The sequence below is a fragment of the Saccoglossus kowalevskii genome, chromosome 8 (assembly GCF_978046115.1).
Source record: "Saccoglossus kowalevskii chromosome 8, keSacKowa6.1, whole genome shotgun sequence".
In the NCBI taxonomy this organism is placed as follows: Eukaryota; Metazoa; Hemichordata; class Enteropneusta; family Harrimaniidae; genus Saccoglossus; species Saccoglossus kowalevskii.
In genome coordinates this window covers 96206-117726 of record NC_140648.1, presented here as the reverse complement: position 1 = coordinate 117726, position 21521 = coordinate 96206, and the positions used below count along the sequence as shown (strand labels likewise).

General features: G+C 36.0%; 1 protein-coding gene across 1 annotated transcript in view; it reads right to left on the bottom strand.

Moving 5' to 3' along the window:
- LOC100372296 (transient receptor potential cation channel subfamily A member 1-like) overlaps nucleotides 1-21521 on the bottom strand; it is a 30983-nt gene that overhangs the window by 3652 nt on the left and 5810 nt on the right. Inside the window, exons 3-21 of the mRNA XM_002741495.4 lie at nucleotides 13910-14088; nucleotides 13098-13205; nucleotides 12847-12955; nucleotides 12185-12282; nucleotides 10635-10807; nucleotides 10449-10497; nucleotides 9865-10143; nucleotides 9067-9149; nucleotides 8313-8474; nucleotides 4239-4350; nucleotides 3314-3483; nucleotides 3065-3209; nucleotides 2879-2953; nucleotides 2689-2759; nucleotides 2095-2248; nucleotides 1332-1439; nucleotides 756-922; nucleotides 210-270; nucleotides 58-126 (exon numbers count right to left, since the gene is read on the bottom strand). Coding sequence (XP_002741541.2) covers nucleotides 58-126; nucleotides 210-270; nucleotides 756-922; nucleotides 1332-1439; nucleotides 2095-2248; nucleotides 2689-2759; nucleotides 2879-2953; nucleotides 3065-3209; nucleotides 3314-3483; nucleotides 4239-4350; nucleotides 8313-8474; nucleotides 9067-9149; nucleotides 9865-10143; nucleotides 10449-10497; nucleotides 10635-10807; nucleotides 12185-12282; nucleotides 12847-12955; nucleotides 13098-13205; nucleotides 13910-14088 — 2372 coding nt within the window. The remainder of the gene's footprint in view (nucleotides 1-57; nucleotides 127-209; nucleotides 271-755; nucleotides 923-1331; nucleotides 1440-2094; nucleotides 2249-2688; nucleotides 2760-2878; nucleotides 2954-3064; nucleotides 3210-3313; nucleotides 3484-4238; nucleotides 4351-8312; nucleotides 8475-9066; nucleotides 9150-9864; nucleotides 10144-10448; nucleotides 10498-10634; nucleotides 10808-12184; nucleotides 12283-12846; nucleotides 12956-13097; nucleotides 13206-13909; nucleotides 14089-21521) is intronic.

Genomic DNA, 21521 nt, shown 5'->3' with positions numbered 1-21521 from the left:
AGGTAATGTTCCTAGTTCACCGTGGTACGTTGATATATAAATGAACTGACTACTCACCAGTCGCGAAAATAAAATAAAAAACGCAGTTCCAAATGCAAATGCGAATAGAATGAACACAATGATGGCCTGCAAAATAACAATACAATAATATTAGTATATAATATTATAAAATTACCGAGGAATTAAAGTGAATTATAAAGAACCCTCACCTTCATCAACGACTTGAGGACAGAGAAAAACATGACTACGTAAATACCAAATAAATCGAATCTGTAAAATTAAACAGCACGATTGACATAAAGTATATTTTGTATGAAAGAACGTTGTCGACATCATGGCTCACCTATCTTGACATAATGCGACGAGAGTAAACGTTTATGATACACCTTCCCTGTATACCGCGCCCTCTAGCGACGATCTGCTTCTTAAAAAAGGTAGTTTTTTTTATCTGTGGTCGTATAACAATCAAAAGTGACTTTTTGCTTATAGACATTTACTGCATGGTTTCGCCTTCTGTCGACTAAACGCGTCAAATGACGTAGACACGTAAACAATGTGTAAACAATGGCTGTTGTTCGCAAATTGCACTGAATATTCAGTCTGACACATGTACGCTATGTGGTTGTCGCGTACAGAAATTACAGGTGAGATTAGGATACACACATTATGTTATTAAATGTACACGATCACACGTGTGATGACATCATCATTAATCATGTAATTCCCTTATAATCGTTTATGAGCGTAACACTGACCTTCGTACGTAGAGTATAAACGTAATCCACGCCAGGAATATAGCACATGCCCCTGCTCGCCAAGCCATGGCACAGGGTTTCTCAAATATAGGATGCACAAATATGAAGGAACATGTGTACAACCCCAACTCTGTGTAGTTGACGTAATCCAGAAAATACTGCAATTTCTAGTGATACAATGAATATATCAACAAGTGAGTAAGTAAGTAAGTACGCAAATTAATAAATTAATTAATTAACTAATTAAGGAATGAAGGAATAGGCACACGAAGGAAGAAACGAACGAATGAACAATTATTTAACGAGAATTTTCCAGAGAACTGAGTCCGCCCTCAACGTCTCTGTTGAACGCACCCTCAAAAAACCCAAAACAAATCAAAAACAAGAAACAACAACGAATGAATAAATAAATGAGTGTCAACAAAAAATCAAATAATCTTTTGAACTCTCAGGGGTCTTTGGTTGAACACTACGATCCAGTCTTGATCACGACATCTGCATCCGGCGCGCACGATATTGAAATCGTATTGATATTCTAACTTGGTGTGTGTGTAAAATACATACAAATATTGTTACCTGGTTAAAAAACTCAAAAACCTCTTTGAACACTTGTATAACACAAAACAAGGCTATAACAATTTCTAAAACGACCATGTTATAATTCTGCTTCATGAGACTGCCGTCCTGTGAACAGAAAAACAAAAATATCTTGAATGAATTTGGCAGACTGTACGCAAATATGGAATCTAATACGACTACCGTAATATATTTCTTGTCCAGGGAGAAGGTAAGTGAATGACTTTGTCGCGGTGATATGAGAAAACTTTTTGGGCTACGCCGTGTTTGATATGGGTCTCATATGAAATGTGTGTAGAATACATTGTTTATACAATGGTGCTTTAAATTTGGTCATATTTTGAGACATTTATTTGCAGAAATTGGCAACGTTATTTTTTTCAGCAAATATCGACGCATATTCGTATTCTTACGCTGCTCAGCAAATGTCACAAATCTCCACATAAATGGATGTAGAATGTTTGGTTACGTCACCCATATGGCATTGGGGGTCTTGTGTGTACTTGTAACAAAAGGCGGGCATGCCGTCTTTGAATCTGCACCAAACGAAATAAACTTACTTTTCTGTAATAATTAACAGAGTGTAACCACATGAACAGGTTTTAGTAATATCCAATTTCCAGGGGCAGCAACAAAGGCTGAAGGGAAACCCGGATGACACAAATATCGAATGTATGTGTTGTAAGACGAATTGAAGAACGCTCTCTATTGATTTTCAAGTATTATTTTCAAAACACGAGAAATGACATAATAACAAACTTACGGCGTTGTAGAAATCACTAGTATTTGGGCAGCCATCTGCATTGAGGTCCGGCGTAGCGATGAGCGGATTGTAGGCCGCATATAGTGTCAACGACACAAGAAATATGGTATAGGTGATGAAGTCAAGGGCAAAGAAATATCGAACGAATCTTCTCCTGTAATAAATAGTTTATAACAGTTGAGGGCGCCATTCAGTAAATGGTTGTAAAGCCCATGGAATACAAAAGCACACTATAATTATATAATAATTGTTACGTTGATTCTAAGTGACAACAAACAGCCTGGAGAGGGTAAATTAAACGGACGAAAACTAACTACTAGTAACAATAGATTTGACCATTTTCCAAAACAGCAATTTTGAATCTCCTCTTATCTTTTTAACTGGTGGGGGTGTGGCTGGGTATTTTGAAAATATTTATACTGAATTGAATTGTGTTTCATGAGACTGTCCAACGATAGATAATAGATATATACGTATATAAGTTTTTAACTCAACTGCCATAGTGGCAATACATGATTATTAAAGAAAGTACGAGACGATGATGATATTGTTTTAAATGCGAATTGCTCTAGATTTACAGAAAACTAGTCTTACCACTTGAGTTTCAAGATTTGTTGTGAAAGTTCGTGGGACACCAATGATTCGCGTCCACACTCTATCATTGTCTGAAATAAATACACTGAATTATTCAATCTAGTGAGCATTGTATTCAACACAAGTAGAGCAAGATAAAATAGACAAAAACTGACTAAAATGAATGAGAAAAAAGGGGAAAATAACTTACCGACAAAGCATTCCACCTAAAATTGGTATCAACAGTTGCTGGATCAGTGTCGATATATTTATAGTCATAAGTAACCTGTTTTTAAATTAACATGACCCTGTTTTAGTACACAAACAAAAACACAAAAACAACGACATTACTTTCAGCTATGATGTGTACGTATACATTGATAAATTAAAAGTTTACTTTTAAGTCTGTAACTGTCTTGTCTGGATTTGAATACGTCACGCATTTATCCAATACATTCAGCGCTACATCCGGGAGTTTCTCTATCAGTGACTTGAGTGGTGTGTAGCCATTCTTTCCTCGTGCTACCAGAGTCTTCTGCCAACTATAAAAATGACGTCATAAGGTGAATAATGTAGCATGGTCTACAGGTTATTGACACATCGTGATAATATTTCATGCCAAATGTCCAATAGTATTGACATTCACCTTTCATGTTCGACTATTACTCTCGCAGTGTCTTCTTGTATGTTGTCAATAGCAACTTCAAGCGCATTCTGTCCATTTTCGTTTTCTAGCGTAACATCGGCGCCCTTCGATAGAAGCTGCATGGTTACGTCCGCGTACCCTTTGCCGGCACTATGATGGAGAGCCGAGTTCTGGTGGGTAGGGAACATACTATTACTTGTACGTAATCATATTCTATTTGCGCATTTTACTATAAAATTAATAACATTTTATGAGTACCTAGAATAAGTTTTACTCTCATAATTCACATTAAACCATAATTATAATCACATCTACATTAAAATAAGCTTTTAGATCACCACTGAACGCATTGCATGAATAATATACTAATCTATTAAAATGGGATCTAAAATTTCACCAAAAATGAGCATAAATCTGAATAATCATCATTTGAAAATAAGATTCTAGACAAAACCGAAGAGTACACATATTTTTGTGTAACATTCAATACCAATGTTCCCTTACATAAACCACGGAGAGACTTGCAGATAAAGCTTGGAAATCAGTAAAATTGTAAACATCTATATTGGTAACGACAATAACACTAACATTAAATATAAGTTTTGATTCTATTTCCATTCTATCTAAATGTATTGCACAACAGGAATGAGTTCACAACTCAGGTTGAACTTGTTCGTCACCAAAAGCATGAACACTAATTCGAAACAGACTTTGTGAGCATTGTAACAAACTGAAAGATGAAATAAACTTTATCACAGCATATGCATTTCATAACAGTGAAAAATCAATTTTATTTGCAAAATTCACAAGACATATACCTAGTTTAACGCCTACAAAAGTATCAAACAATTTGAAACTCTCATTAAACAGCAAACCAAATTTTTTTAAAACATACTTTTTTTATACTTTAGACACTAATTCTCACCTTATTTTTGTCTACTGCGTCGATGTCTGCATGGTTCTTTATCAATATCAAGGCTGTGTCCATGTGACCTTGGCTGCACGCTAAGGTTAGAGCCGACATTCTGCTGTCATCTCTAAAAAAAAAGCATTTTTAAACTATTAAATAACTTGAATTGAAACATCGGGACACAATTGCTTACGGACGACACTGAAGTTTTGCAATGTCATATAAATTCTGTTTGGTCACAGTTGAAAGGCACACAAGAAAACAATTTCACTGAAAAAAAATAAAATTATTCTCGCAAACTCTAAAAAACATAGTTTTCACCCCAAACATGACGTTGTTGATCATGTGTTCTCTATAGCACCACCATGAAATAAGTTGACTAACTAGGTAAATATGAGTTTAAATTTTAAATTGATATCCGCAAACCAGCCTGCGGTGAACAATGCAGAATATAATTAGATGCAATACAATATGCAGCAATATAACATGAACTAATCATGTTATTTAAATAGGTAACATGAAATAAACAAACAGTGTTATGAGAAATGTACATAACGATGAAACAAAATAACTTTATTCATCACATGTATCATGCACTTTCCATGTAATAACACCCGTGTGATATGTTTGGTATTACACACTATGAAAGTGCCGTCACACTTTAAATCTGTGATGTGATTGGCCAATACAGCTTTTTCACCTTTGATCGATCAGCAAAGTTAGTACTAAATTATGCAAATTTTAATGACAAATTATGTAGAAATTATTAAATATTATACTCATTAGATTTTAGATGCTACATAATCTCTGATTTTATCACTGTTAAATAAACAAAATGTTAAAGATATTAATCGCATTCTCAATTCTCCCAACCCGAAAATAGTTCGGGCATGATAATGTTTCGTCTGCTGTCAATCATACAATTTTCACCTCAAAGTAAACAAACCATCAGCTGATCGAACGTTCGAAATCATGATATATATGGGCGACTTAGTCAATACTTTTGATATAGACGTGACAGAATTTATGAATGATGAGCAATAAAGACCGAGTGAAGGTACGTTTACGTTTTTTCTTTCTCAGATCTGATAAACTGAGATCATGATCACTCGGCGTATCGTATGATCACATAATGCAATGGGTAAAAATACATCACAATACTGTGAATACTAAATAAAATGATTCCACAACATGAATGTATTTTTATATTTATAATAACAAGTGTAACATTTCTTTTCATCACAGTAAATGCTTCCTTGGAAGTGTCATGATTTATATTTTCATGTAATTCGGTGAGGCCGCTTTTCCCCGAGAATTCCCCGAACTTGGTACCTCTGACGTGAAGGTTAATAACACTTCATTTAATTTTTCACACGTGAGTGGAGAGCCCGGGCATGTGTTTAACACACCTCGATATCCTGTGCAGAACTGTGAAATGACGAAGAATGCTCGAAAGTGTGTTTTCATGCGAACGGCAGAGACGACACTGTGCTCGACTAACGCCTTTACCCGAATGACACCAATACACGACGCTGAAGAGATGAAGACTTCGGAACCCCTTAGGAAAGACGAGTATCGAATAGGATTGAATAATCAAGGCGAATTAAGCGACATTAAAAACAAGATGAGTAATAACGATCTGGACTAACGCGACGAAAGGAGAAGACGCTATAGAGACTTTGAATTAGAACTTTAGCTATTTGTGTAGAGAACCGCTCGCTGGACACTGTAACTGACACTGTGCAACTCAAGACATTGACCTCTTTTTTCAGAATCCCGGCTCTTTTGCTTAGTAATAATGTAATGCTTTTTTACCGTTTTTTTAAAACTTTTTTTTGTGATATTGAATTGTATGTTATGTGAGCGCCCATATCTTTGTTTTGAACTGATATTTCGTGACGTGCGAGGTCCTTTATACCGATTTAAGCGTTTCAGTGGACAAAGTATTTGCAACACATTGTTTTGAAGTTCTGTGAAGTTTTATGGAGTTTTAATGAGGTTATGAGTACGGAATATGATGGGAAGAATGATGCCCCACATGAGTTTTCAGAGTTTTTAAGAGTTGTCATCTACAGGGTTACTGACGTTTTAAGAGTATCGATGTTCAGAATAATCGATTTGTAGTGTTGTTTTCGGAATACTTCTGATGCTTTGTGAGTTGATTTGAGTTGAGAGCACCTTCGTAACGTTTTTTGATGTCATTTTGAAATAAGTGTGGTGCGCCCACGTACATATTGTTTGATGACACAGGCTTTGTGCATGATTGACAGTATTATATGTAACTCAGTAGTGTTTTGTGATTTTAGACCTTTTCTATTTTGATTGTTGGAAGAGAAACGTGTTGTGATAGCGACTTCTTTCTCGCATTAGAATCCGACGCCCTTAGTCTTTTTTTAGATTCGACGACTTGTGTGTTCAGTTTGAAGATTATAACCATATGTGACAGGAGTTTGATTAATAGATTGTTTACTCATTAATTAGTAGTGACTTCTTGCAATGCTTTAACCGAGAAACGCATCCCTGGTAATCACGTGATCATGCTGTCGACTGCAGCGATTGGCTGATCGCATGGTTACACCTCCACGCCTTAGTTTTTTGATCTTTTGATATAGAGTTTGTAACCTTAGTAACGGGAGACAGTGCAGCGAAGGGCTTATGTCGGCGGACTGTTTTGATAAAACGGGACGGTTTGAGCCTCTCCCTGGAAGAGTAGGATATTTAGATTTTTAACCATTGTACTTAATCCTTGTTTTTACTCTTTTGATTCATACCTTTTTATATCAGTATTGTATTTAACCCGTATGACGAGTGATGAGTAGATGACGGTGTCTTTGATTTGAGAGGCATAATTCGGTGCAGTTATGAGCGACTTTCACTGGTGACCCCTGGATATTCCACACCTGCTCGTAACTTGTCATGATCAGGTTCATTCGTATGTTAGGGAATTAGTGATTGGAACAACTGGCTGATATAATAGTCGACTATGGAAGTTGGGGTTAGTGTTGAGGGACGGTGGTTAAGTCAACGAGGCACCGATAAGTATGAGAGTTATGTCCCGATATCGGGGGCAATTAATCTGACATTATGACATGTTGATACTTTGCGTGATTGGCTATATGTGTGAAGGCCACGCCTTAGTCTTTTAACTTCTCTGCAATTGGTTAACAGTTGGAGTGTGAATAAAGCTGATCTCAGTTAGTTGTGGCAAGCTCTCGACGAGGGAGTCTTGAGGCGGCCGTGGGAGAGTTACAATGCGGCTGAGACCAAATGTGACACGATTCGATTCTCTGTGTGCCTTTGTTCGATAGAAAGGTGGAGAATTCCCCGAACTTGGTACCTCTGACGTGAAGGTTAATAACACTACATTTAATCGTTCACAGAAGCGACAGCACAGATCACTGGCAGCGACGGCGCCGAGGCCAGGTCTTCACGACCATGTAGATTTGTGCCAGTCACTGATGACGATGAAGCGCATCAAACCCGTGCCAAGCATCAATACAGCCATCCATACCTTCTGTTATGCAACCTCAATCACAAAATAACATCGCGTCCCGATTGACATCAACCAATACAAGTCACCATGCCTCTACCTTGAGTTCAAAATCAACACCGATATTTGGGGGCCCCATTTCCGGCGGAGTATTTAAAGCGTGGTGGTCATCGTGCAACGCGTGTTCGTATTTCATGTAAATTAACAAAGTATTTTACACGCGTTGTATACGTCGCTATGAGTCCCATATCGAACAGGACGCGGCACGACGACTGTCGCCCTTTAATGTACACGTACATTACAACACTGCCAACAATGATAGTTCAAAAATTTCACCGAAAAGACGTCGGATATATGTAATTGATTCTTCTCGTTCATCAGATAAGAACTAAATAATTACCTTCAATCGACGTAGCGTTGACTGCCGTTTGTGCATTTATTTATATCGTGTTTTTTTAGGGATTTAAGATTATTATATGTATAAGGGCTGGGAACATGTGAAAATTACTACACCTGTTTAATAAATCCGATATTACACTGTCACTCATTAGAGATCCGCTATATACTACATTGCAAAAACTAAGATGGTAACAGCTTACCTGCTTGAAAGATCAGCACCGATCTTCAACAAATATATGACTACCTTATAGTGCCCATATAAACTAGCCAATAACAAAGGGGTACGTCCGTCGACGTCATCTTCGTTAATTTGCTTCGGATTAGCATTGGCTAATACCTCCACACAGTTCACACGACCATATCTAAGGAGATAATTTTAATGAAATAATGTAAATGTATTTAAATTGTCACAGTATTTCGTGTGTCAAACCAATGCATATTACATGCGCGTCGTATGGAACCCAAATCGAACACGACGCGTCGCGACGACTGTGGTATATTGGTAGCATTGGGCAGCATTGGTTTTAGTGGTTATGTTCAATACTGCATGATGATTTGATGAAATAATGAGCTACGCATGTGTTTATAATTACTAGTACGTACTGTTAATTAGTGAACGCATTTTTTACGTAGTTCATTGCGAATAACATTGTTTAAGTGAAAAATACATACAAAAACATTTTTTAATTTATGGTAAATTGTAATCCAATATTTTTTGAAAAATACTGATAAAATAAGTTATTCTTTAGGAAAAACAAGCGAGCAATACACTATATCATTTAGCATTTGTATTTTTGTCATAGATACAAAATGTAATTCACATAGGCCCATCTAAAACTGACCAGTATAATTGCAATATTTAATACCGTACAATTGAATTTATTTCCGAAAAAGTACATAGCATATGTCGTATGAATCCCCTTCGTTCTTAGAATTATCAAGTCTCATACTTACTGGGCTGCGATGTGTAGGGGAATTTTCTCTTCGATATCTTTAGAATCTAGCTTTGCACCATGGGACATGAGAATATTTATAAGCTGTGATGAAGAAAAGTGACATTTATATTCGTAAATACAGACATGCAGGCCAGCCCATAATCACGAAAACACACCATACACCACTATAACACTATACACCACTATAACACTATACACCACTATAACACTATACACCACTATAACACTATACACCACTATAACACTATACATCACTATAACACTATACACCACTATAACACTATACACCACTATAACACTATACACCACTATAACACTATACATCACTATAACACTATACACCACTATAACACTATACACCACTATAACACTATACACCACTATAACACTATACACCACTATAACATAGTATGATAACATATATTTAATGGAACGTAAATGCTACCTATGTCTTTTTATTTCGTTCGCTAGAAATCGATCAACAACATTTCGAAAAGAAATCGACAGGAATCCAAATTGCAGCATTATTAATAGACTGAATCTGCCGGCGAGGGAGCTGTGTCAGACTGTATTATTATGTAACAAATGAATGTAGATCAAATTACATTACATATGATTCATAAACATGACAAGTACCCCAAACAATTTTTGATATATGATTTTGTCATGGTAAATTGTTCATTCAATTGATTTGTTTTATGTAATGTTGATACGTTTTACACTTGTACTGAGGGTAGCCTGCAATTGACAGGAACAAAGTCGTGGTGTCTGTACAAAGCAGTATTTGCATACTTACTTGAGCATCTCCATTTTCAGCAGCGTAGTGGACGGACGTCTGATCTTTCTTATCCTGTCGTCCAAGTAAACTTTCTCCTCCATTTTCCAGTATCATTTTTACGAATTCTCTATGAGTTCCCTCCACGGACCAATGAAGACAAGTTTTAGATTGATAGTCAGTTGCCTCGATATCAGCTCCGGATTTCAGTAAATACAACGCTGCATCCGATTGGCCCTTCCATGCCGCCCCGAGTAGAGGTGTAAAATGTTCCATGTCTTGTGCCTCTATGAATGCACCCTAAGTGCGATAAGAATGATGGGAATATTACAGTAAAGGAAGGGATGTCGTATAAATAAGGGATTACAATCACAATTATAAAAGCGTTAGTGGCCCATGATTCGAATGTTTTCTGTGATAGTGCTCAAATTTAATTGCATCACATTCTCTTTCCCATTCTCACTCAAGGATCGCTTTAATCACTGCTATCTTCACTCATATTCAACTGCACATTTCGCATAGTCGATGTGTTGATATTAAATGAAATTAAAATAATAATATTCAAACAAACAAAAAAACAAACAAACAAAAACCAACGAACCCACCTTTGATAAGAGAAGCCGCATTACCTCTACTCGATTGTAAATAGCTGCCCTGAAAACGGAAATTGTTGATGAATAAATACAAATACATGATAGGCACAATGCTAATATCGAAGAATATTACTGTAATGGGAATATAAACCAACGTTTTTTGTATTTTCTTTAGTTATCTATTTAATACAATCTTACCTATGCAAAGGCGTCATTTGTTCTTCATCTTTGTCGTTTATATTTGCTCCCCTAGTAATCAGCATAGACGCTATATCCGTATAGCCATTGACTGAGGCGATGTGTAATCCACTAAACCCGTTACCTTTCCTTGAATCGACGTCAGCGCCATTGTCTAAACATAGTACTGATGCCTTACAAAATAACATATTAGAAATGGATTCAAAATTTTCAATGCAATGCAATGAATTAATGTTTTCTTTTTATAATGCTGCAGTCTACTTTAATAAACCTGATCATACGATTTGAGGAACTAAATTAGTGTCAGAAAACCGTACTATTCTGACAACGTTCAACATATAACAGTGATTGATACACTTCAATGAATTTAGAGTAAGTTCCCAGTCACCTGACCTAGAATTAATCAAGAATGTGGCAATGTTGCCAATCTCATCTGCAAAAAAAGAGTGATTCCCACTCATCAGTGATGTCATTGGTATATAGGATGAAAAGCAAGGGCCAAACAGGCTGTGGAACACCGGATGGGACACGTAAACATTCAGAAAACGAACCACAAATAACAACACGTTAGGTTCTACCTTCAATGTAATATAGTAGCTAGAAAACCAACTATGCAAACCCTTTTCATGCATTACTTTATATAGCAACTATTCATCGAAAACTTTATTGTGCAATGTCTCACACTGAAATGATCGCCAAATTGTTGTTAAATCCCTTGAAAACAATTTTCATAGACAAACAGTTGAATAGTTATAGCTGTAATTACATATGGGTTTTATACACGTTTTAATGGTGTGGTATCACTCTGATTACAACCAACTTTGCCGAGTATTACGTAGTATCAGCCGCAAATGTCTACATGAATAACTGTGTGTAATATTGGTCGATACTGACATGCTTGAATGTGATGCATCGCAATGTATTGGTGTTATTCCAAATAGAGGGTATTATAGAAACATGTTTATAATGGCCAGTATAAAGTTACAGTTTTTCGCTTATAATTACAAATATAGGTGAATTTAAAGATGTAGCCCCTCTTTGTAAAATAGCATACAGAACACCTGCCAATGATTATTAGGTTTAGAAATGATAAAATCAGTTGGTTCTGCATCAAATCCTGAAAAAATGAAGCTATGAAAGTAGCCTGTACTTGAAGGAAACAATGTCGTGATGTCTGATCACCAAATCATAATTCCCATTGCTGTAAAATGTCATGTGTGCGTGCATTTTGATGTTTGCATGACTTTTATGGGAACTTACTGAATTCGATTTCAGGATCATGTTCGATCTGTACACAACCAAAGCCTTATTGACGATTGTATGCAAATCATACAAAGTGGGAATTCTACTTTAACACATTCATATCAGCTTTAAAAGGCGCTCTATAATGATAACATAATTTATGACTGCGTTACCAATGATTCACGCCACACATCCACCATTCTAGTAAGTTACTATTAGTAACACTGAGATTTTTTTCTGATTTACGTATACGTATAAATAGCCGAACGCCCCTTGGTTCGTTGATGATGATGCATAAGAGAACATACCTCAAAATGACCATTGCTTATGGCAAGATGTAAAGCTGTATTGCCTTCGTTGTCACAGTCTTCTAAGTAGTCGTGTGGTACAGTGTATTGTTTCTTCGCTAAAATAAGAAAGTTAAAGAATAAATATTTTCAAGAAACTGGTCGATAAACGATTCCATCGCACATGTACAAAACACGTTTTTACATAGTATTTACAATGTATCAGTATTATAGTTGGTCAGATTTTAACAGTGACTTGCACCAGTAAGTGTTAGTACATGTACTGTATATTCATGAAAACATTGAATTTATCTTGAACTGAGAACTCTGTTCTGAGTATTCGTTCGAAGAAACATGCAATTCTCTAATACGCATGTGCGCTTGTTTTTTTTTTGTATAGTAACAATCAGTGCAATGCGTATTAGTAATTTTGATTATTCATCTAATGAATACTGATTTGTGTCCTGCAAAGATAACATTTTCAGTGTACGAAAAATCATGATTTGGTCTACACTATACCGAACAACAATTTTATAAAATACATGTTTCGTCTATAATGTATCTTTAACAGATATTATAAAATAAGTTTAAATTTATTTGCCTTCATAAAATAACATATCACTTTCCCACACCACAATGTAAAATAAAATAATAAAATATACACAACGTAATACGACACTAACCTGTTTCCAACAACATACTCATGATGTCTGTGTGTCCCCCGACTGCTGCTATCATTAGTGGTGTGATGTCATTAACTTCTTTTGCACGTATATCGGCGCCATACTGAACCTACGATTTGATTACAAGTTGGTCAGAACCACAGATAACATCAATTAATGTCAACAAACAACGAATATCTGCGACATACTTCTAACTTTAAAATCATGACGAATACTGTTGTATGATAAGATGGAACGAAGATGATACTTACCAATAAATTGCACACTGCTAAATTTCCCTTCAAAGCAGCTTGATGGAGTGGTGTCATGTTGTCGGTGTCACATACATTTGGGTTAGCGCCAGTGGAGGATAACAAGACCTGTACACAACAAACAAACACACTATTATTGCGCTGTGACCCATGTCATCGAGGTTGTACCTTTAATGAGACAACATGGATTGTGACTTAGTTGTAAACTATAACTTTATTTCGTTGGCGCATGAAATATTGGAGTTTACAAATACCACATATTCATGCACCTAAATATATTTTAACGCAAAACGCAGTCACAACTTTGAAACAGTTTGGTTTATAAAATATATTTAATAATAATAATAATAATAACTTCATTGCATCCTTAGAAATACAATGTTTCTATCAGTTAATAGCAATAAAGATTAGTTGTGATAACTACTACTACAAAAAGAAAGTTAGTTGTTAAAAGGAAAAAAAAAAAAAAGATAAAGCAAGTGTTACATATCAAATGGCATTTTTATGAGCATTTTTATTTTTATATTTATGAGCTTAAACATGGATTTGTTCAGTCTAAAAAAGTCTTTCGATAGAATTAATAAACTAGGAAATGCGTATGTATCTGACTTCAGGGTACGCACAAGTAATTCAAAACGCAGGCGTAATATTCATTTGTTCCACATTTGTGCCAATACACTATACAATGAAGAGTATACACTAATTGGGCCGTGTACTTTTCCGACATCTAAGTACGTTGCATCATGATATATCTCATCCAAATATGAAAAATATGTATTCATTACTTATCACAGAAAGGAATTATGACCTACCTTAGTAAACTCTTCACGTCCTTGTCTGGCAGCAATGTGTAACGGCACAGATCCCTTGATATCTCGAGCATGCGCATCTGCATTGAAATTCAACAGAACCTTCGCGGCACTAACACAGTTTTGTTTCGCAGCGATGTGCAATGGAGTCATCTTATTTTCAGGTGTCAGGGGGTCCACAACTTGGATATAAAAACACACAGGCGTTATCAATTTCGCGATTACATGCAATGTTCATATATTTTGTGTCGTATTTGTCAATATGTCACTGTATGATTCCCCGAACGAGAATATTACAAGGGGGATTACAAAACTGTTTGGATAAACTATCAGCCTACACATCAAAATGGCAGTTGTCTGTCAACACAGATAAAACAAAAATAATGATATTCAATAAGTGTAACAGACTCCTTAACAAGGAAATATTCTTTTATGAAGGAAAAGAAATCAATATAGTTAAAGATTTCAATTATCTTGGCTTAACTATGAGTCCAAATGGTAAATTTAAAGATGCAATGAAAAACCTAAAAAGAAAAGGAATAAAAGCCTTATTCTCATTAAAGACCAAAATTGGATCTGGTAATCTGGACATGTCCATACTACTGTCACTATTTGATAAACTTATCAGACCAGTTATTGTGTATGGGAGTGACATTTGGGGAGAAGAAAGCTCTACAAAATCAATTGTAGAGGATGTTCAGCTTACATACTATCGGTACATTCTTGGTATCTCAAAAAATACACCAATCATGGCAATATATAGTGAATTGGGAAAATTACCTCTTGACTCTTTTATTAAGAAACAAATGATAAAATATGCCAATCGTATTGCAAATTCCACAAATACTCTACTTCAAGAAGCATACTATGTCAATAAAATTATTAAAAGTAAATGGTTTAAAAAACTTGATCTGATATTAAATAATATTAACCATTCTTATCTTTTAAATGAAACAAATATTATCTCATTATCAAAATTAAAAACTATTGATGAGAAATTAAAAGAAGAGTTTACAACTGAGTGGAAAAATGAAATAAATAATGACAATAGGAAAAAATCAAATTCTAAAAATAAACAAAGAACCTACAAACTTTTTAAAACCAAAATAGAACAAGAAAACTACTTAACAATTATGAAAAACAGTGAACTTCGCAAATCCTTAACAAAATTTAGACTTGGCAACCACTGTCTGAAAATTGAAACAGGCCGGCATACAGGATTGGATTTTAAAGACAGAGTCTGCAATATGTGCGACAATGACCATGTTGAAGATGAACAACATTTTGTCACAAATTGTCCTCATTACAATGAAATAAGATCAAAACTTTACATTGTAGCTAATAAACGTATACCAAATTTTGACAAATTTAGTAATGAAAATAAATTCATATCATTACTAAGTGACGAGAAAATGTCTATTCCTTTAGCGCAATATTTAAAAAACTGTTTTAATACAAGACAGCAGCACCTACATAAACTAAGCCAGTAATACATTCCTTGTATTCAACTTATTATCTTTTTTTTTTTTTTTTTTTTTTATGCCTTTTTGTTCCCTTACTCTTTATGTGGTTATTTTTCTTTTACTAATATCTGATTTGTAACCCTTTTCATCCCCTCCGGGGGATGTTGTGTGTTAATAAATAAATATAAATATAAATATAAATATACAATCTTCAATGGATATACTACATATACATGTATGTATGTGCAAGTGCTGACGGTAAAAATAGTGAATTTTATCACAGAAACGACATTCCATCTTTGGAACAATGTGACATGGATGAGCATGTGCTGACGGTACAAAGTTTTTCACAGAAACCATATTCCATGTTTGGAAGTATGTGACAGGATTGTGCAAGTGCTGACGGTAAAAATAGTACATTTTATCACAGAAACGACATTCCGTGTTTAGAAATACGTGACATGGCTGTGCAAGTGCTGACGATACAAATAGTACATTTTATCACAGAAACCATGTTCCACGTTTTGGACTATGCGACAAGACTGTGCAAGTGCTGACGGTACAAATAGCACATTTTATCATAGAAACCATATTCCATGTTTAGAACTATATGACTAGACTGTGCAAGTGCTGATGGTACAAATAGTACATTTCATCACAGAATCCATATTCCATTTTTAGAAATATGTGACATGACTGTGCAAGGACAGACGGTACAAATAGTGCATTTCATCACAGAAACCATATTACATGTTTGAGACTATGTGACAGGACTGTGCAAGTGCTAACGGTACAAATAGTACATTGTATCACAGAAACCATATTCCATGTTTAGAACTATGTGACAGGACTGTGCAAGTGCTGACGGTACAAATAGTAAATTTTCCCACAGAAACCATAATCCATGTTTGAGACTATGTGACAGGAATGTGCAAGTGCTGACGGTACAAATAGTGCATTTTGTCACAGAAACCATATTCAATGTTTGGAACTATGTGACAGGACTGTGCAACTGCTGACCGTACAAATAGTGCATTTTGTCACAGAAACCATATTCAATCTTTGGAACTATGTGACAGGACTGTGCAAGTGCTGACGTAGAATTTGTACATTTTCCCACAGAAACCATATTCAATGTTTGGGACTATGTGACAGGACTGTGCAAGTGCTGACGGTACAAATAGTATATTCACCCACAGAACCCATATTCCATGTTTGAGACTATAATGTCACAGGACTGTGTAAGTGCTGACTGTACAAATAGTACATTGTATCACAGAAACCATATTCCATGTTTAGAACTATGTGACAGGACTGTGCAAGTGCTGACGGTACAAATAGTAAATTTTCCCACAGAAACCATAATCCATGTTTGGGACTATGTGACAGGACTGTGCAAGTGACGACGGTACAAATAGTACATTGTATCACAGAAACCATATTCCATGTTCAGAACTATGTGACAGAACTGTGCAAGTGCTGACGGTACAAATACATTGTAGTACATTTATCACAGAAACCATATTCAATGTTTGGAACTATATGACTAGACTGTGCAAGTGCTGATGGTACAAATAGTACATTTCATCACAGAATTCATATTCCATTTTTAGAAATATGTGACAGGAATGTGCAAGTGCTGACGGTACAAATAGTACATTTGATCACAGAAACCATATTCCATGTTCAGAACTATGTGACAGGAATGTGCAAGTGCTGACGGTACAAATAGTGCATTTTGTCACAGAAACCATATTCAATGTTTGGAACTATGTGACAGGGACTGTGCAAGTGCTGACGGTACAAATAGTATATTTTCCCACAGAACCCATATTCCATGTTTGGGACTATGTGACATGGCTGTGTACGTGCTGCGGTACAAATAGTACATTTGATCACAGAAACCATATTCCATGTTCAGAACTATGTGACAGGAATGTGCAAGTGCTGACAATACAAATAGTACATTTTGTCACAGAAACCACATTCCATGTTTAGAACTATGTGACAGGACTGTGCAAGTGCTGACGGTACAAATAGTGCATTTTCCCACAGAAACCATATTCCATGTTTAGAACTATACGACTCAACTGTGCAAGTGCTGACGGTACATATAGTACATTTTCCCACAGAAACCATATTCCATGTTTAGAACTATATGACTCAACTGTGCAAGTGCTGACGGTACAATTAGTACATTTCCCCACAGAAACCATATTCCATGTTTGAGACTATGTGACAGGACTGTGCAAGTGCTGACGGTACAAATAGTACATTTTCCCACAGAAACCATATTAAATGTTTGGGACTATATGACTCAACTGTGCAAGTGCTGACGGTACATATAGTACATTTTGTCACAGAAACCACATTCCATGTTTAGAACTATATGACTAGACTGTGCAAGTGCTGACGGTACAATTAGTACATTTCCCCACAGAAACCATATTCCATGTTTGAGACTATGTGACAGGACTGTGCAAGTGCTGACGGTACAAATAGTACATTTTCCCACAGAAACCATATTAAATGTTTGGGACTATATGACTAAACTGTGCAAGCTGGCTGACGGTACAAATAGTACATTTTCTCACAGAATCCATATTCCATGTTTAGGACTATGTGACAGGACTGTGCAAGTGCTGACTGTACAAATAGTACATTTTCCCACAGAAACCATATTCTATGTTTGCATGGGAATATGTGACAGGACTGTGCAAGGGCTGACGGTACAAATAGTACATTTTCTCACAGAATCCATATTCCATGTTTAGGACTATGTGACAGGACTGTGCAAGTGCTGACGGTACAAATAGTACATTTTCCCACAGAAACCATATTCTATGTTTGGGAATATGTGACAGGACTGTGCAAGTGCTGACGGTACAAATAGTGCATTTTGTCACAGAAACCATATTCAATGTTTAGAACTATATGACAATACTATGCAAGTGCTGACGGTACAAATAGTACATTTTTCCACAGAAACCATATTCTATGTTTAGAACTATATGACAATACTATGCAAGTGCTGACGGTACAAATAGTACATTTTTCCACAGAAACCATATTCCATGTTTAAAACTATATGACAATACTGTGCAAGTGCTGACGGTACAAATAGTACATTTTCCCACAGAAACCACATTCCATGTTTAGAACTATATGACAATACTGTGCAAGTGCTGACGGTACAAATAGTACATTTTGTCACAGAAACCATATTCCATGTCTAGAACTATATGACAATACTGTGCAAGTGCTGACGGTACAAATAGTACATTTTGTCACAGAAACCATATTCCATGTTTAAAACTATGTGACAGGACTGTGCAAGTGCTGACGGTACAAATAGTACATTTTGTCACAGAAACCATATTCCATGTTTAGAACTATATGACAATACTATGCAAGTGCTGACGGTACAAATAGTACATTTTTCCACAGAAACCATATTCTATGTTTAGAACTATATGACAATACTGTGCAAGTGTTGACGGCACAAATAGTACATTTTGTCACAGAAACCATATTCCATGTTTAGAACTATATGACAATACTGTGCAAGTGCTGACGGTACAAATAGTACATTTTGTCACAGAAACCATATTCCATGTTTAAAACTATGTGACAGGACTGTGCAAGTGCTGACGGTACAAATAGTACATTTTCCCACAGAAACCACATTCCATGTTTAGAACTATATGACAATACTGTGCAAGTGCTGACGGTACAAATAGTACATTTTGTCACAGAAACCATATTCCATGTTTAGAACTATATGACAATACTGTGCAAGTGCTGACGGTACAAATAGTACATTTTGTCACAGAAACCATATTCCATGTTTAAAACTATGTGACAGGACTGTGCAAGTGCTGACGGTACAAATAGTACATTTTGTCACAGAAACCACATTCCATGTTTAGAACTATGTGACAGGACTGTGCCAGTGCTGACGGTACAAATAGTATATTTTCCCACAGAACCCATATTCCATGTTTGGGACTATGTGACATGGCTGTGTACGTGCTGCGGTACAAATAGTACATTTGATCACAGAAACCATATTCCATGTTCAGAACTATGTGACAGGAATGTGCAAGTGCTGACAATACAAATAGTACATTTTGTCACAGAAACCATATTCCATGTTTAAAACTATGTGACAGGACTGTGCAAGTGCTGACGGTACAAATAGTACATTTTGTCACAGAAACCATATTCCATGTTTAGAACTATATGACAATACTATGCAAGTGCTGACGGTACAAATAGTACATTTTTCCACAGAAACCATATTCTATGTTTAGAACTATATGACAATACTGTGCAAGTGTTGACGGCACAAATAGTACATTTTGTCACAGAAACCATATTCCATGTTTAGAACTATATGACAATACTGTGCAAGTGCTGACGGTACAAATAGTACATTTTGTCACAGAAACCATATTCCATGTTTAAAACTATGTGACAGGACTGTGCAAGTGCTGACGGTACAAATAGTACATTTTCCCACAGAAACCACATTCCATGTTTAGAACTATATGACAATACTGTGCAAGTGCTGACGGTACAAATAGTACATTTTGTCACAGAAACCATATTCCATGTTTAGAACTATATGACAATACTGTGCAAGTGCTGACGGTACAAATAGTACATTTTGTCACAGAAACCATATTCCATGTTTAAAACTATGTGACAGGACTGTGCAAGTGCTGACGGTACAAATAGTACATTTTGTCACAGAAACCACATTCCATGTTTAGAACTATGTGACAGGACTGTGCCAGTGCTGACGGTACAAATAGTATATTTTCCCACAGAACCCATATTCCATGTTTGGGACTATGTGACATGGCTGTGTACGTGCTGCGGTACAAATAGTACATTTGATCACAGAAACCATATTCCATGTTCAGAACTATGTGACAGGAATGTGCAAGTGCTGACAATACAAATAGTACATTTTGTCACAGAAACCACATTCCATGTTTAGAACTATGTGACAGGACTGTGCAAGTGCTGACGGTACAAATAGTGCATTTTCCCACAGAAACCATATTCCATGTTTAGAACTATATGACTCAACTGTGCAAGTGCTGACGGTACAATTAGTACATTTCCCCACAGAAACCATATTCCATGTTTGAGACTATGTGACAGGACTGTGCAAGTGCTGACGGTACAAATAGTACATTTTCCCACAGAAACCATATTAAATGTTTGGGACTATATGACTCAACTGTGCAAGTGCTGACGGTACATATAGTACATTTTGTCACAGAAACCACATTCCATGTTTAGAACTATATGACTAGACTGTGCAAGTGCTGACGGTACAATTAGTACATTTCCCCACAGAAACCATATTCCATGTTTGAGACTATGTGACAGGACTGTGCAAGTGCTGACGGTACAAATAGTACATTTTCCCACAGAAACCATATTAAATGTTTGGGACTATATGACTAAACTGTGCAAGCTGGCTGACGGTACAAATAGTACATTTTCTCACAGAATCCATATTCCATGTTTAGGACTATGTGACAGGACTGTGCAAGTGCTGACTGTACAAATAGTACATTTTCCCACAGAAACCATATTCCATGTTTGGGAATATGTGACAGGACTGTGCAAGGGCTGACGGTACAAATAGTACATTTTCTCACAGAATCCATATTCCATGTTTAGGACTATGTGACAGGACTGTGCAAGTGCTGATGGTACAAATAGTACATTTTGTCACAGAAACCATATTCCATGTTTAAAACTATGTGACAGGACTGTGCAAGTGCTGACGGTACAAATAGTACATTTTGTCACAGAAACCATATTCCATGTTTAAAACTATGTGACAGGACTGTGCAAGTGCTGACGGTACAAATAGTACATTTTGTCACAGAAACCATATTCCATGTTTAAAACTATGTGACAATACTGTGCAAGTGCTGACGGTACAAATAGTACATTTTCCCACAGAAACCACATTCCATGTTTAGAACTATATGACAATACTGTGCAAGTGCTGACGGTACAAATAGTACATTTTGTCACAGAAACCATATTCTATGTTTAAAACTATGTGACAGGACTGTGCAAGTGATGACGGTACAAATAGTACATTTTCCCACAGAAACCATATT